General features: G+C 42.6%; 1 protein-coding gene across 2 annotated transcripts in view; it reads left to right on the top strand.

Annotated features, from left to right (window-relative positions):
* glra1 (glycine receptor, alpha 1) overlaps nt 1-13,389 on the top strand; it is a 94,025-nt gene extending 80,636 nt beyond the window's left edge. For both annotated transcript variants that reach the window (XM_070913033.1, XM_070913032.1), the window contains one exon: nt 13,105-13,389. In XM_070913033.1, coding sequence (XP_070769134.1) covers nt 13,105-13,389 — 285 coding nt within the window. The remainder of the gene's footprint in view (nt 1-13,104) is intronic.
* The last annotated feature ends 239 nt before the right edge of the window (nt 13,390-13,628 follow it).

The raw sequence follows: 13,628 nt of genomic DNA, 5'->3' as shown, positions 1-13,628 counted from the left end.
GATGAGCATCCTGCAGTTTACAGTTAACTGCTCTCACCACGAGGTCCATTTAGTAGATGTACTGGAGTTTTCGATCATACAACATGATCCTCATTATCAGGTGAAATCCTTAAAATGCTCAGGAAAAAAACGGAAATTTGACCGTGAAGTCAAAAACAAACACATCCGCCTCAAAACCAGCTTAAATTTTTATTAACTGTCTCCAAGTCGAAGAAGACTAGATGGAGTGGAGACGTGACAAAACGTCACTTTATTTAATTTCTCACAACAGCTTTGGATATATTTAGTAAAAATGACAAAGCACAATGTCAATTTTTCCCCGGAGGACTGTTGAGATGCATCTGGATTTTTCTTTTTTCTTCCGTTGGTTTTGTCTTTGAAACATTTAATCAATCAATTCTATGTGTCTGGTTGGATCCATCAGTCCCGGGCTGCTGTATTGAATAAGGAGTAAAGCTGTCAGGCCTGCGGGGAATATTGAAGTGCTGTGATTGGGAAACTGGTGGTTTGTGTGTTTGTGTGGGTGGAGGGCAAGAAAACACCCCCAAGAAATGCAACAATGAGCCTGCAGTAAACAATCTGTAGTCCTGGATTTGTATCTGTGTGTGTGTGTGTGTGTGTCAGAGGGAGGGGGGGTTGCATCTATACAGCCAGTGAACATGCATGAGTGCATTCACGAGTGCTGTCGTGCATTTTGGTGTTGTAGGGCATGTGTTCGTGCCTGCAACGACTGCAGCTGCTTGATTGAGTTTGACATGTTTTAGTGTGTGAGAGCATGTTCGTGTGTTTACACATTTATGAGGACCTCGTGTCCTCGCGAGGCTGGTGAGGTGACATAGGTGCTGTGAAGTGAGGACACTGTGCCAGAAAGTCCAGTTCAGGATTAGATTGTTTTAGTTTAGGGTGAAGGATGAAGTTGGGATCAGGTTTAGGTTTGAGGTCATCTCTTTTTTACAGTTATTATTATTATTAGGGACGACTGGAAGGTGATGTCTTCTAATGGTTTGTTTTCTCTAACAATCCAAACATGTTCAATTGACAATAATCTGCTCTATAAATGACTTAAACGGACCTGTTGTTTCCCAGGTCAAGAATGAACTTTGAACCTCAACTTTCAAGCCGACATGAATGAGAACTCCTTAAAGTGCTCAGAAAAACAGACATCTGACGATCTACAACAAACAGCTGAGCAGTCTCTCTCTGCTCACAAAGATCATGCTGTGTGATCGAAAGCTCCAGAACAACTACTAAACAGACCTTGGGTTTTTCCCAATGAAAAAACAATGATTTAAGAAAAGCCATGAAAAATAAATAATAATGATTTTATGTGGCCGATGTATGTTTTTTCCTCTTCTTTCATAACTTTAACTATAATCTCATGACCCATCAGATTTATCTTGTGACCACTTGGGGGATCATGACCCCCAGATTGGGTAGCACCTTTTACAGGTGACAACTGAGATGTGATTGTAAAGTCTTAAATGCCACCAAATTGAATTTCAAATAACATCATTCTCACTTGTACAAATCCAAATGAATGGAGGAATATTTCGTTTAGATGGACAAATCACAACCTGCTGTTTGTGAATGCTTCCTAAGTTTCGGTGAGTTTAACATCCTTCCACATCAGCCTCACTCAGTAAAAGTGCAGAAGGGAAAATGAATCAGGGAGTGGGGTGGGATTTTAGGAAAAAAAGATGTGTAAAAGTAAAAAAACATAAATCCTAAATCCTATTGTTGTAATCCCCAATCCCCTGAGCTGTAATGGTAGGTGAAGAGGTAGATTAGCGGTCCGGCTGCCGCTGCACTTTCAGGTGAATCAGACACTAACCCTGACAGCCTTGCTCGCTCGCTCACTCTGTTTGTATCTATGTCTCTCAGCCCTCTCTCACCCCCCAACAGCAGGAGGAGTGAGCAAGAGGACCGCGGGCTCAGGGTTGACCCACATCTGGCACACCGAACCTTTTGCATAGTTTTTTTTTTTTTTTTCTGCTTCACAGTTTATTTCTGCTCATATGACGAAAGCAGGAGGTGAATTTAGGCCACCGGTCTGTTACGTAATCTGAGTTTTGTTAATGAAGGAGCTTGTCTGTTCAGTTGAGGTCAACGTCTTACAGGCTTCACAGCCGACTGCAGTTTTGTTATTGAGGAATCCTGATCAATCAGCTCATGTGGACTCAGGTGTTCGGGTTCTGACAGAACATGGACAGGTTTTTTATCTCATGTTGTGTTTCGTGTGTCTGATGGGTTTTTTCTGTCTCGAGGTGAATTTAAGTGACTGTACAGTCTTTTTTTTTTTTTTTTTTTTTTTTACAGTGTGTGATTTATTTATAAGCAACATGTAGCAGAAACCAAATGTATGTGAATACACACTTAACCAGTTACTTCTGCTTTTTCACACCAGAGCCACACATAAAAGTATAAAAGTACTTTTAACACTGTCAGGCAATTTGATGAAAGCATCAGCCAAATGACAGAGATGTTACTGCAAGTGGAAATATCACCTAATATTGGATGAATATTTTATGGAAACAGATTACGCTCCACAGCAGGAGAATAAGATCCAGCTAAGAATACGACTAATAGAGTGTAGTGAAAGGAATAGAATAGATAATTATAGTTGATATATAGAACCCCAAATAAATCTACTTTTCTAGTGTACATCAGTAGTAATTTCCATAAAACTGTACCTGCAGGACACACAAATCAATCACTGTTCGCTTTCTCCAAACTAGAATAAAACCAAATGGAAAGTAGTGCGTTGTACCGTACTTTCAGTGTGAGACATTTTAAGGTTTTATCTAATTAAAAAAGGCCCTGATGGTGTCCAATGCACTCCAAAGATGTGTTCATTATATCTGGAAAGGCAGAACTATTAAGGGAATAGTTAGCAGCCAATTAGAGAACTGTTGCTTTAAATGCACAAATAAAGTTATTTAGAAGATATTTTACCTTAATTTGATTCATAGTTAATCCATCATAAGAGGTAAAGAGGTGCAAAAATACAATAACAACTAATCAGAACTTTGCAACTCATAGATGTAGGATAAAGATGTATATATACACCTGGTGAAAATACAATACCACAAAGTAAAAACACTCACAAATGAAAATCGGAATCAGAATTTTAAAGTATTATCAGCAAAGCGTACTTGAAATATCAAAAGTAACAGTATTAATTGATGCATTAACATGTTGTAGCTGGAGATGATTTAATTACTTTATGGACCGTTGTGTAGTTTAATCTATAACATAATATTTTATAATCTCAAAATATCTTAATTTGAAAAATAACCGACAACTACAGCTGTGAAATAAATTACTTCAAGTAAAAAGCACAATATTTCCCTCCGAAAGGTGGTGGATTAGAAGCAAAGTACAAGTACCTCAAAACTGTCCTTAAGTACAGTACTTAGATATACTGACTCTCTACCACTGGTCTACCTTGTCTCATCCCAAAACCATGACAGCTACAAAACATTAAAGAGCTTTTCTTTTTTCCAGCAGAAACCCGTGCAAAACTAAAAGGACTTCTAAGGACACAAAAAAAACACAGAGAGGAATTTGAGGTATTTGCATTTGAAACAGGATTTTGCTGAGAGGGTTGCATAATGCGGTAAAAATGTAGGAATCTTTCAAAAGTGTAAAGCAGTTTTAAATTCAGCTCCTGGGGTCTTTTTACTTTATTTCAAGCACAATAAAAAAAACAGAAGAATAAAATCCATTATTAAAAGTATGAGTACCCTCAATAAGCATCATCACCATTAATCCCAACTGCTCTGCTGTGAAATAAATGCAGCTGTGGTGAAACCCCACTGACACACAGTGAGAGAGAGGGAGGCAGTCCTTGGGCGCCACACGTTCTTAATTAACCTCTCTGGCCAGTCCTTCTAATGTGAGTCTAATGTGATCCGCAAACCCTCTATTACGGCTCTGAGAGGGCTATCAGTCAGGTTTCAGCTCGCAGCGGAGCAAACTGTCACTGCTGGCCGGCAGCACATGAGAACGACTGCAGCAGCTCTCGCCTCACTTTTTCTAAAAACAAAGGAAAAGATGGCGAGGAAGGCAGCGGAGGAAGCACGACTGTGGAACACGTGTTAAATGAAACAAACATTCCCAACAGTCATATCTGACGAATCTGCGATGCACAATTTACATCTAATGCCAACAATCAGTGTCAAAACGTACCCACAACCTTTGCCTAACCTTAACCAAATGTTTTAGTTGCCAGACGCAAGCGACTTATACATGAGGTACAATCAAAGCCGCAGGAGATCAGGGAGAAAGATTTGAGAACATGCAGTTCCACAGCAGTAACACATACATGCAAATTACAGAGGGAGAGAGACCGTCGACAGAGGCCCGATCAAGTCTTCTGTTCATATCCATATTTTATTTGCTGTATGGTAGCTGTATCTCACCATATGTGGTTGCCATGCCAGATATTCTTGAAGAAGTCTTTTTGACTGCAGGTGTGGTGTGGACGAACTTTGTAGTATTTTTTTTACCAAAAGAAGTTGGATTGTTAAAAGAAAGGGTGTCATTAAAAAAGGTTTTGCAGAATCAGAATGATTTTAAACACATGCAAAGAATTTGACTTCAGTGCTTTCAGTGTTGCAAGAACAACTTAAGATTCTTGGAGCTAAAAACGAGGACAACCAAGCTGAACAAAGATAGGTAAAAAAAAATAAACACAGACCTATTATGTACATGCAAGTGAGAGTGTAGATGTAGAAACAAAAACAAACAACAGTGTCAATATACAAGTGTAAACAATACTACCACTCAATCAAGACGCATGGTCTGGTCCGGTCAGGATCCAGACCTGGTCCGACTCTACTGAATGCATCAGGAATGTATTTTATTACAGCAATAATACCCTGAACGCCTGCTTACTGTCATTACAAATGTATGTAAATGTGACACTTCTCAAGGGGATTGTGTCTTATTATGGAACGATCACCAAAGGACAGAACATACAAACCGGAGAAACCTTACGATCTGTGTTGGCCGTAGCACGGAGACACTGTGCAGCGCAGCTAGTCACGTTTCATGCATGCATGGTGAGCACATATCTTCACTTTCGTATGGTAATTGTGTTAGGATTGTAGGATGTATTGGATTAGAGCTATACTTCCCCGGAGGGATTTGTTTACTGTGATTATAACAGTAATGAATAGCTATGAGGAGCAGCTGAGTACAGTTGGAAGTCTCTGTAATCCGACTGAAGAATGTCCTCGAGGGTTTTATGGCTTTTATGCAACTCTTACTATGTATGTGTGCTGCTTTAAAGTGTCCTTTGAAGCAGCGAGAGCGCATGTATAAGACTGAAGGGAAAGTAGAAGGATGGCCAACTAGGTCTCTGATTTCTGGAAGCAACAGTCAAGGTTTTCAGGGAATAATCAACACAGTTGCAACGTGTCTGATAGATCTGATTGCTTGGCTGAAATGTGCTGGTATGTAATTCAGTATTAAAGCTGTGCAACACTACTACCATCACCACCATGACATGAACACAGCGCTGCACTTTGGCTCGTCCTTCTGTGTTGGAGTTGAAGCTGCCGTTGCAGTGCAGGTAGCTGCAGCAGCAGCAGCAGTTGTAGTAGTCCCAGTTGTGCTGATTTCTTTGGTTTCTGCTTTATTGATTCGTTAGTGACACTGATAGTCCGGAGAGAACGAGACAGAGGGAGAAAGAGCGGGAGCAATCGGACTGAGGCTACCTGCTTCAGAGGGCTGTCTAATTAGAAAGACAGAGCGAGGGGGCATCAAACAGACAGACACCCGCAGCCCGGCGAGAGGGAGGGGAGGCAGAGCCGGCTCCTCCGAGCGTCGAGGCAGAGTGACACCCCCCCCTGCTGGGGGAGCGAAACAACTGCAGAGGGATCAGATCAATAGCGCCACTCATCCTTGAAGGATAGGCCTGCCTGGCAGCAGCTCGCTTGTTTAACACAGACAAGCTCTCCAGACTGAAGACGAGAGAGAGCCCCTTTAGAAATCAAAGAGAAGTCGAACATTACTGCCTCGACGGGCTTCAGTTGGCCTTCAGTGCCATATCCGAAGTTCAGGGCGCTGAATGCAAATTAGTATTTATTATATCAAGAAAGGCTCTCATTAAAATGAATCATTTGTGAGGAATTATCCTTTCTGGAGCGCAATCGTTCCTGTCAGACGCATCAAAAATAACAATTAGAAGTCAATTAGAAATCCCATCCAGTGTGACAGTAAAAAAAACCACCAAACATTGAATCACGTTTCATTTAGCCTCGAGATAGAAAGACTTTCCTCTTCTGCTTCTCTTTCACCTCAACAACGTGAGGAGAGAAATAAGAGCAGCAGCCGCCTCAGTCGGCCTTCCGGGAAAAGAGATGTACATTTGGAGGAGTGGCCTGAGGGATGTTACCCTTGTTACTGCAGACGCCATCCCGCTGTTTAACAACGACAGCGCCTTATTAGGGAAACCGGCTTCCTGATTGATCGGCTATAATCAGCTCGTTAGCTGTGATTAGGCGTTTTTCGGCAGGGGGGGAAGCTCTACATGCTGGTTTGCTCTAAATGCCTTGATCTCACAGGCTGTTTGGCAGCTTTGAGAACAAAGGCAGATAAGAGAGCGTGGGGATTAAGAGGCCTGAAGAAGTGCAGGGAGAGCGATCGGTGATCTCCGCGGGCTGAACTCAACCTTCAGATTGGCAGGTCGGCTGTGAAGCGGCGTGCAACACGCTCACTGTTTCCTGCAGAAGAAGGAGTGCTTAACTGACAGAGTGGAAGAGCTAATTGTTTTCATCCAGCATTGGTACTGATGACACTTATATCTTGAATATAACTCACTGGAACCAATTACCTTGCAGATCTTTATGTTAATATCCATATTTATGTGAGTTAGCTGTTGGCAGAGGAAATGCTTTCACCTCTTGCCCTTATTATGTTCTTAGAAGCTAAAAGATGAATTCTCATCAGGCCCTCCGTGTTTTACAAGACTAAAGGGTCGACCTTTTGGACTGAAGGATCCAGTGATGCTGTAACTTGTGTGTGTTTCTTTCAGCTGGATTTTGGAGGTGCGACATCATGTTATGAAGCATGCAGTAACAAACACCATCACTGAACAAGCTTTACTTAAGTGTATGTTATTCAGAAGGTGAAAACTGCAAAATGATATGATAAGTAGCACTAGAGCACTGAGTAATACCTCCACATTACAACATGTTAGTATAAATAAGGTGTAAAAGTATTGTGTGTGTAGTTATAGGTTCGTAAATGAGTGCAGGACATCTTAAACTAAAAACTATAAACACATGAAAGAGACACACTGTTGTTCCTTCATTACCGTGAACACACACACTGTAGTTTATTTTGACTCAGTCCCACACCCCCCGCTGCCCCAAATACTCACCAGAGCACCAAATGTGGATTAATCCGCCACTGAAAATAGTCCCTAACAAATGCACTATTTCTTCCTTTTTGAGTAACGTTTGATAAAAACTACAGCGACTAGCTGTTTTAGGAAATTACTGAGTTGTTGTTTTTTTAAATGAAATGATATATTTGTTTATTTTAAACAAAAATATAGAATATCACCAGGCCTATCCTTTAAATTGAATTTAGTATTGTTTTAATCAACATATACAAACTATTAATTAAAGCTATGGTTTTGAGTGTTTCTGTGGAGGCTCAGCATGAAAACGTTGTTTTCATTATGCCCATCTGACATCAAAGGCTGAATTTAACCCTACGTTAAGCTGAAGTGAACCCTAACTGACATTTACACATCAGATTTAATGCATGAAGCTAAAGGTGCCGTGGTGTCCCTGAAATGTTATTCAGATCAAATGCTGAAAGTAAAAAGGAAAGAGGGGAGAGAGAGAAAGGAACAGTGCAGCAGATCATGTGGATAATCATTCCAGGTCAGCGGCTTGATGAGGGAGAGACATTAACACACCATGCTTTAATGCAACCAGGGACTCCAGTGGAAACAAATGGAGGAGAGAGAGAGAGAGAAAAGCAGGGATGGATGTCTGGATGACTGGATGGAAAATCAAAAACAGCAATACAGTTCAGCAAAAATGATCATCAAGTTTAATTTTAGTTTTTCTTTCCTGGTGTCTCTACGGTAACGGACAATAAAATCTGAGCACCTAGGGCAAAGTTAGCTCATATGTTGACTTGTGACAATCACAAGATTAGCGAGCTTCTTGGATGACGAAAACACGCAACAAAATGTTCCTGTTTGATCCAAGGAAGTGGTCAGATAAATACAGATGTGAATGCAAACAAAACACGTCGAGGAGCCACTGGAATCTGATCGGGGGCGAAACACTGAATACTTTAACTGTCCACATCGTCTAACGTTGCATCATTTGACACAGTCAAGAAATGTGAGCAACAATGAGAAATAGTACAGTGGCATAACTTGATGTGGCACTGTGACGCGATGGGGCTCATCTTGATGTGGTGGTTGTTGCCTTTGAGGTGGTCACGGCTACAAGTGACCAATAAGAGTGCAATCTAGTGTGAACACGTGTTTCACCGCCTGCAGCATTATAACCCCCAGTTACAGCTGATTTCCTTCTGCCGTACAAGGGTTTTAAACTTGTACACAAGGTGAGGGACCAAATAGCCTTCTCTCTCCTCACAGTTATCTCCACACATGGTCACTCAGGATGGACCCCAGACATATGCTCAGGTGTGGAGTGTGTCAACGTATAATATTATGAGCAGCTCCAGCAAAATATTAGTGTCTGCTTTTAAATATCTTTGTAAGTAGAGCTGCAGACCAAAAAGGGACAATTTTTAAAACCCACAGCTACTCAGAAATTCCTCTCAGCTCCTCAGAATCCACTCACCGCCGACATATTGATACTGAAACATCTTAAAAAGCCTGAAACGGCCTTAATCGAAGAGAGAAGCAGAGTGGAGAACAGGGGGGAAGGGTGGAGGGCGGTTTGAGATGAATCCACCAGAAAATGGATCAGCGAAGGCAAATTTATAATATATTTCCTTCCCGCTGCTCGGCTGGAATTGCTTCTGGGGGAAATCATAAAGCGGAACGCAAGCCGAGGAATTCCTCCTCCGGCCTCTTTCAGGAGAGACTGATGCCGGCGTTAGTTGGGGCTGACACCTTTCCGAATCGTGTTTTATGTAAATGCGGGTCTCTAAAACAAGTATCCAAGGGTAATATTTGCAGAGGAGATGGCGGAGGATAGCAGGCCTGACGCAGTTTGCTTTCTGCTTCCTGCTAATCTGCTCGATTAATCACATCAGCAGTGGCAGAGATATAAATGCTTCAATCGGGACAGGAAAGCATGATGGATGAGCGAGCTAAGAGGTCCCCTTGCTCTCTTTTTTCTTCCTTTTCCCCTCTCTTCTCTCCTTTACATCTTTTTTTCTCCCTCCATCGCTCTGGCTCCTTCTTACAGACAATTTTTCTCAACCTTCTTCTCTCCCTTTTTTTTCCCATCTCTTTTTTTCAATGTGTCTCTTTTCCATTGTCCTGTCTTTTCTTTATCTCTGCTTCTTACTTTGTCTTTCTATCTGCGTTTCCAGCTTTGCCTTTCCTTTTTACCTCTCTACTTCCTGTCTCTCTCCATTTTTTCATCCTGTCTCTCATCTCTCTTTCAATCCATCTTAAGGGCCTTTTACATAAAGCATCAGAAATGCAGAACATTTGCTGGTGCAATTGTTGCTTCAAAAGTATTTACAGTGGATGAACTATGAGTCAGTGACAGGCGGGAGACCCCCCCTGACCCACACAACCCTCACTAATACCCAGATGATTTTCAAGACACTGTAAAATTTTAATTCATTTGTATATTTTCCATGTTTACGAGTGCTCTGTATTCTGCCAGGAATTATTAATGGGAAAAAATGTTAAATTGATTCATTTATTCTCGAAAGACTCGAAGAAAACAAATTAGTATTCGCCTTTGAAGTACTTAGATCTGGGGTCTGTGGAGACATTCCTGCAGAGCGTCTTGGGGGCGAGCACATCTTTCAAGCAATGTTTGTGTAATTACTCTCACTGCCAGAAGGGGGAGACAAAAGTTCTGCACTGCAGGTTTAAATTATGAAGTGTAAAATGTGCTTCAGGTCCCCATAATCCAAAAAAAGGAGGATGATAGAGAGAGGATGGAGGGAAGAAGAACGAGAGGGAAAGACAACAGGGAAAGAGGAGGAAGCTGCATCCTAAAGCTAGGCCATAAATTACCTGCCTTGTCCAACCAAAGGGCAAAGCTTCATTCCTCCAACTGTTTATCTCCTCTGTCCATCCCTTCACCCATCCATCCATCCATCCATCCATCCACCCATCCATCCATCCATCCATCCATAGACCATACAGGCCTCGTCCCTGCTGCGTTAATGGAGGAAATGTCTAAATAGGCATGAATAATGAATCACCTGGATCATCCAAGGGCGTAGGTTTGGTTTCAGTCAGGGGTCTCCTGACATCGAGAGCAGTAAGAACAGTGTCTCACAGGGTGCAGGGCTTCCTCCTTCCTCCCTTATTGTTCTCTTTCTTTTCCTCATCGTGCCTCCTCCTCCCTCCATTGTGCTCCTCATTGCACCTCCTCCTCACGTTCCTCCGCCCTCCACATTAATCACATGGCAAGGAGAATAAAGCAGAGCATCTGTAATAGTTTAGCAGCGTCACTGAAGGACGGGCAGAGGTCGGCTAGCATCATGGCTAATGTGTAGACACCCAGTGTGTGTGTGTGTGTGTGTACATGTATTAACAGTAATAGATGGGTTGGTGTGGACACAAGGACAGAACGAGGACAAGGGGCTCTAAAAATGGATCGCTACCTGGTGGTCTACACACATACACATATCTATAGATGCACACATTGACATACATTCATATACCAGCACACACACACACGCTTTTGCCCCATTTTATCAGGTTTTTAGGGGCATTTTTATCCTTTCTTCGCCATTTTATTGATGGATATTGATGATTATTGACTATTTATCTGACCTTTTTCCCACTGCTGGACACTAGAGGCTGGTCCAGCAGAAGAGAGTCGAGCCGCCTTGTTTTTACTGGCCGGTTGATTTGTTGCTGCTGCAGAGGTTTTGCGTCAGTCGTTAAGTTCTCCTGCTGCCAACAGTTCCTCCTGCTTCAGGCTGCGTTCCCGCTTGTTTTCTGATCACATAATGCTCCTTTTTTCTTACCCAGAATGCACTGGAAAGATTCCCTGCTGATAGGCTGCCACACGGGGGCCCACGGGGAACACAAGTCGCATTCATGCATTCATTTTTTGACATCGTGTTTTATCAAAAATGTGAATCCTGATGACTCCTAATCATCGGAGGGCTTTTTGTCTGCTATTTTTTTAATTTCATGGCCAACTTTGAAGGGCACCCATTATTTTCCTAGTTTAATTTCCACACACACACACACCCACCCTCAGTGTCTCTCAGCCCATCGCAGTGTTTGTGTCGGAGTCTCTGAAACAGATAAGGAAGTCATTGTGTCTCCTGTAATGAAAAGGCAGGGTGACGGTGCAGATAGGATTTTCAATATCACCGTGCTCGGGTGGAAACGCCGTGCACACACGCCACAACCTTGAGTACAGCGCACGTCAATCAATCCAACTCACTGCAGGTGCACCCCCACCCCCCACTCTCCTTGACGGGCGAAATAAACACGCTTGGTGTTCAGCTTCAGCTCGTATTGATGACTTTTACCAAGGGCCGATATCAGCCGTTGTCTCGGTGCTGCATGTAGTGTGATCAATGCTCAGCTCCTGATTTATGAATCCACCTTCCTGTGTGGAGTTTACATGTTCTCCCCATGTCTGCAGGGACCTCCTGATGCCCCGCAGTGAAAATATACACAAGTGAGGTTCATTGGTGACTCCAGATTGCCTGTAGATGTATGGAATAACAACCTTTCCCATCCCTCTTCTGAATCAGCTCAATGCTCTTTCATTACACGAGGACAAATCCAATGAACTGCTCCTCATCCAAATACCAATCAGCCACAACTGACCATTGGAAAACTGTGCTCTCTGTTTAACAGCGGTATCGTAAATGTCATGATGTCAATCTTAATGTAGTGGTGAGACACTGTAAATGTCACATAGTACAGATGCATTTCTCTTCTGGTATTCATTACATACGACTTTAATGAATACTACTTCTCTCCTTTTCTAAAAGTTGTCCACTTTTTTGTCACTATATATATTTTCATCACTGTTCCATGTGTTTCCTCCAGGATTGAAATTGTGTTTTGGGTGTTTACAACAGGAATGCAGAGATGTTTTAAGTCTTTCAGTCACAGTCACCTTTGTTTAGAGATCCCAAACAACTGCTTGGGTACGTAGCTGTTGCAGTTTAGCTTCTGGAAGTCAGATAGATCTTTTAGTAGTTTTAGTAGTTAGCAGTAAAATAATCTGTTGCAATTTACATGCATTTGTATTAAATAACAACATATCTAGCTTAGGTCCATCCAAACTGCTTTCCCACAGCACAATTATGTCAATTATGAAAACTTTAAGACATTTTGAGTTAACGATTGGTAACTAGCTTGCTACTGGAAGGTGTGTGTGTTTACTATGGAGACTAGCTTTGTGCTAAGCTAGGCTAAATATGTCCCGGAGCAGTCTCCTCTGAACGTACAGACATGAAATGCATATTGCTCTTCTCATCTAACCCCAGTGTTCCTTGACATTTAGGAAAAAATAATTTAGGTGACACTCGTCTTATATTGATTTTAAGGTCTTTTATGTGATGCTATCTATGGCATCATCTACTAGTGCTGTTTAATCTATGAGAATCCAAAGTAATCAAACTGGGAATATGAACACAAGTTCAGCCTAAAATGTCTAGTTTCATTCAGACACGTAATGAAATGACTCGCTTCCTCTTTCCATCTTCACTTCATGTCATCTGGAATATTTGGTTTTCATGTCTGAATCTCTTTGTGATTCACTGAGCTGAAATTGAACTGAACCTCTGACACACACACACCTCCAACAGCTGCATGTACTTACCTCCGACACCCTCACACTTACATTCACACACACACACTCTCATTCACAAACGCACACACCTCCAACAGTAACGTCTTTCTCTGGTTCCTAACAGCCTGAGTCTTGGCCTGTGTTGCAGGAGGATGAGACAGGCGAGGGGCGCTTCAGCTTCCCCGGCTACGGCATGGGCCCCGCCTGCCTGCAGGCCAAAGACGGCATGGCCATCAAGGGCAACAACAACAACGCCCCGGCCTCGGCCGCGCCCGAGAAGAGCATCGAGGAGATGAAGAAGCTGTTCATCGGCAGGGCCAAGCGCATCGACACGGTGTCCCGCGTGGCCTTCCCGCTCGTCTTCCTCATTTTTAACATTTTCTACTGGATCACTTACAAGATCATCCGCAGCGAGGACGTCCACAACCAGTAGTGGAGAGGCGGTAGAGGAGGAGGAGGAGGAGGAGGAGGAGGGCGAGAACAGTGCGAAGAGGAGAATGCAGAGAAACAAAAAGAGAGAAGGAAACAGAGAGAGATGACTTCAATAGGAGATATCATTGCCCCTTTTTTCACGCCAACCACGCCTCCTTTCCTTGTCCTCCTCCGTCATCCTCTTCCTCTTTTGGTCGAGGATAAGTTGCTTTTTGTGTCGCCCCCCTCAACCCCACCTGA

The sequence above is a fragment of the Enoplosus armatus genome, chromosome 10, assembly GCF_043641665.1.
Source record: "Enoplosus armatus isolate fEnoArm2 chromosome 10, fEnoArm2.hap1, whole genome shotgun sequence".
NCBI classification, from domain to species: domain Eukaryota; kingdom Metazoa; phylum Chordata; class Actinopteri; order Centrarchiformes; family Enoplosidae; genus Enoplosus; species Enoplosus armatus.
This window is presented reverse-complemented; position numbering and strand designations above follow the sequence as displayed.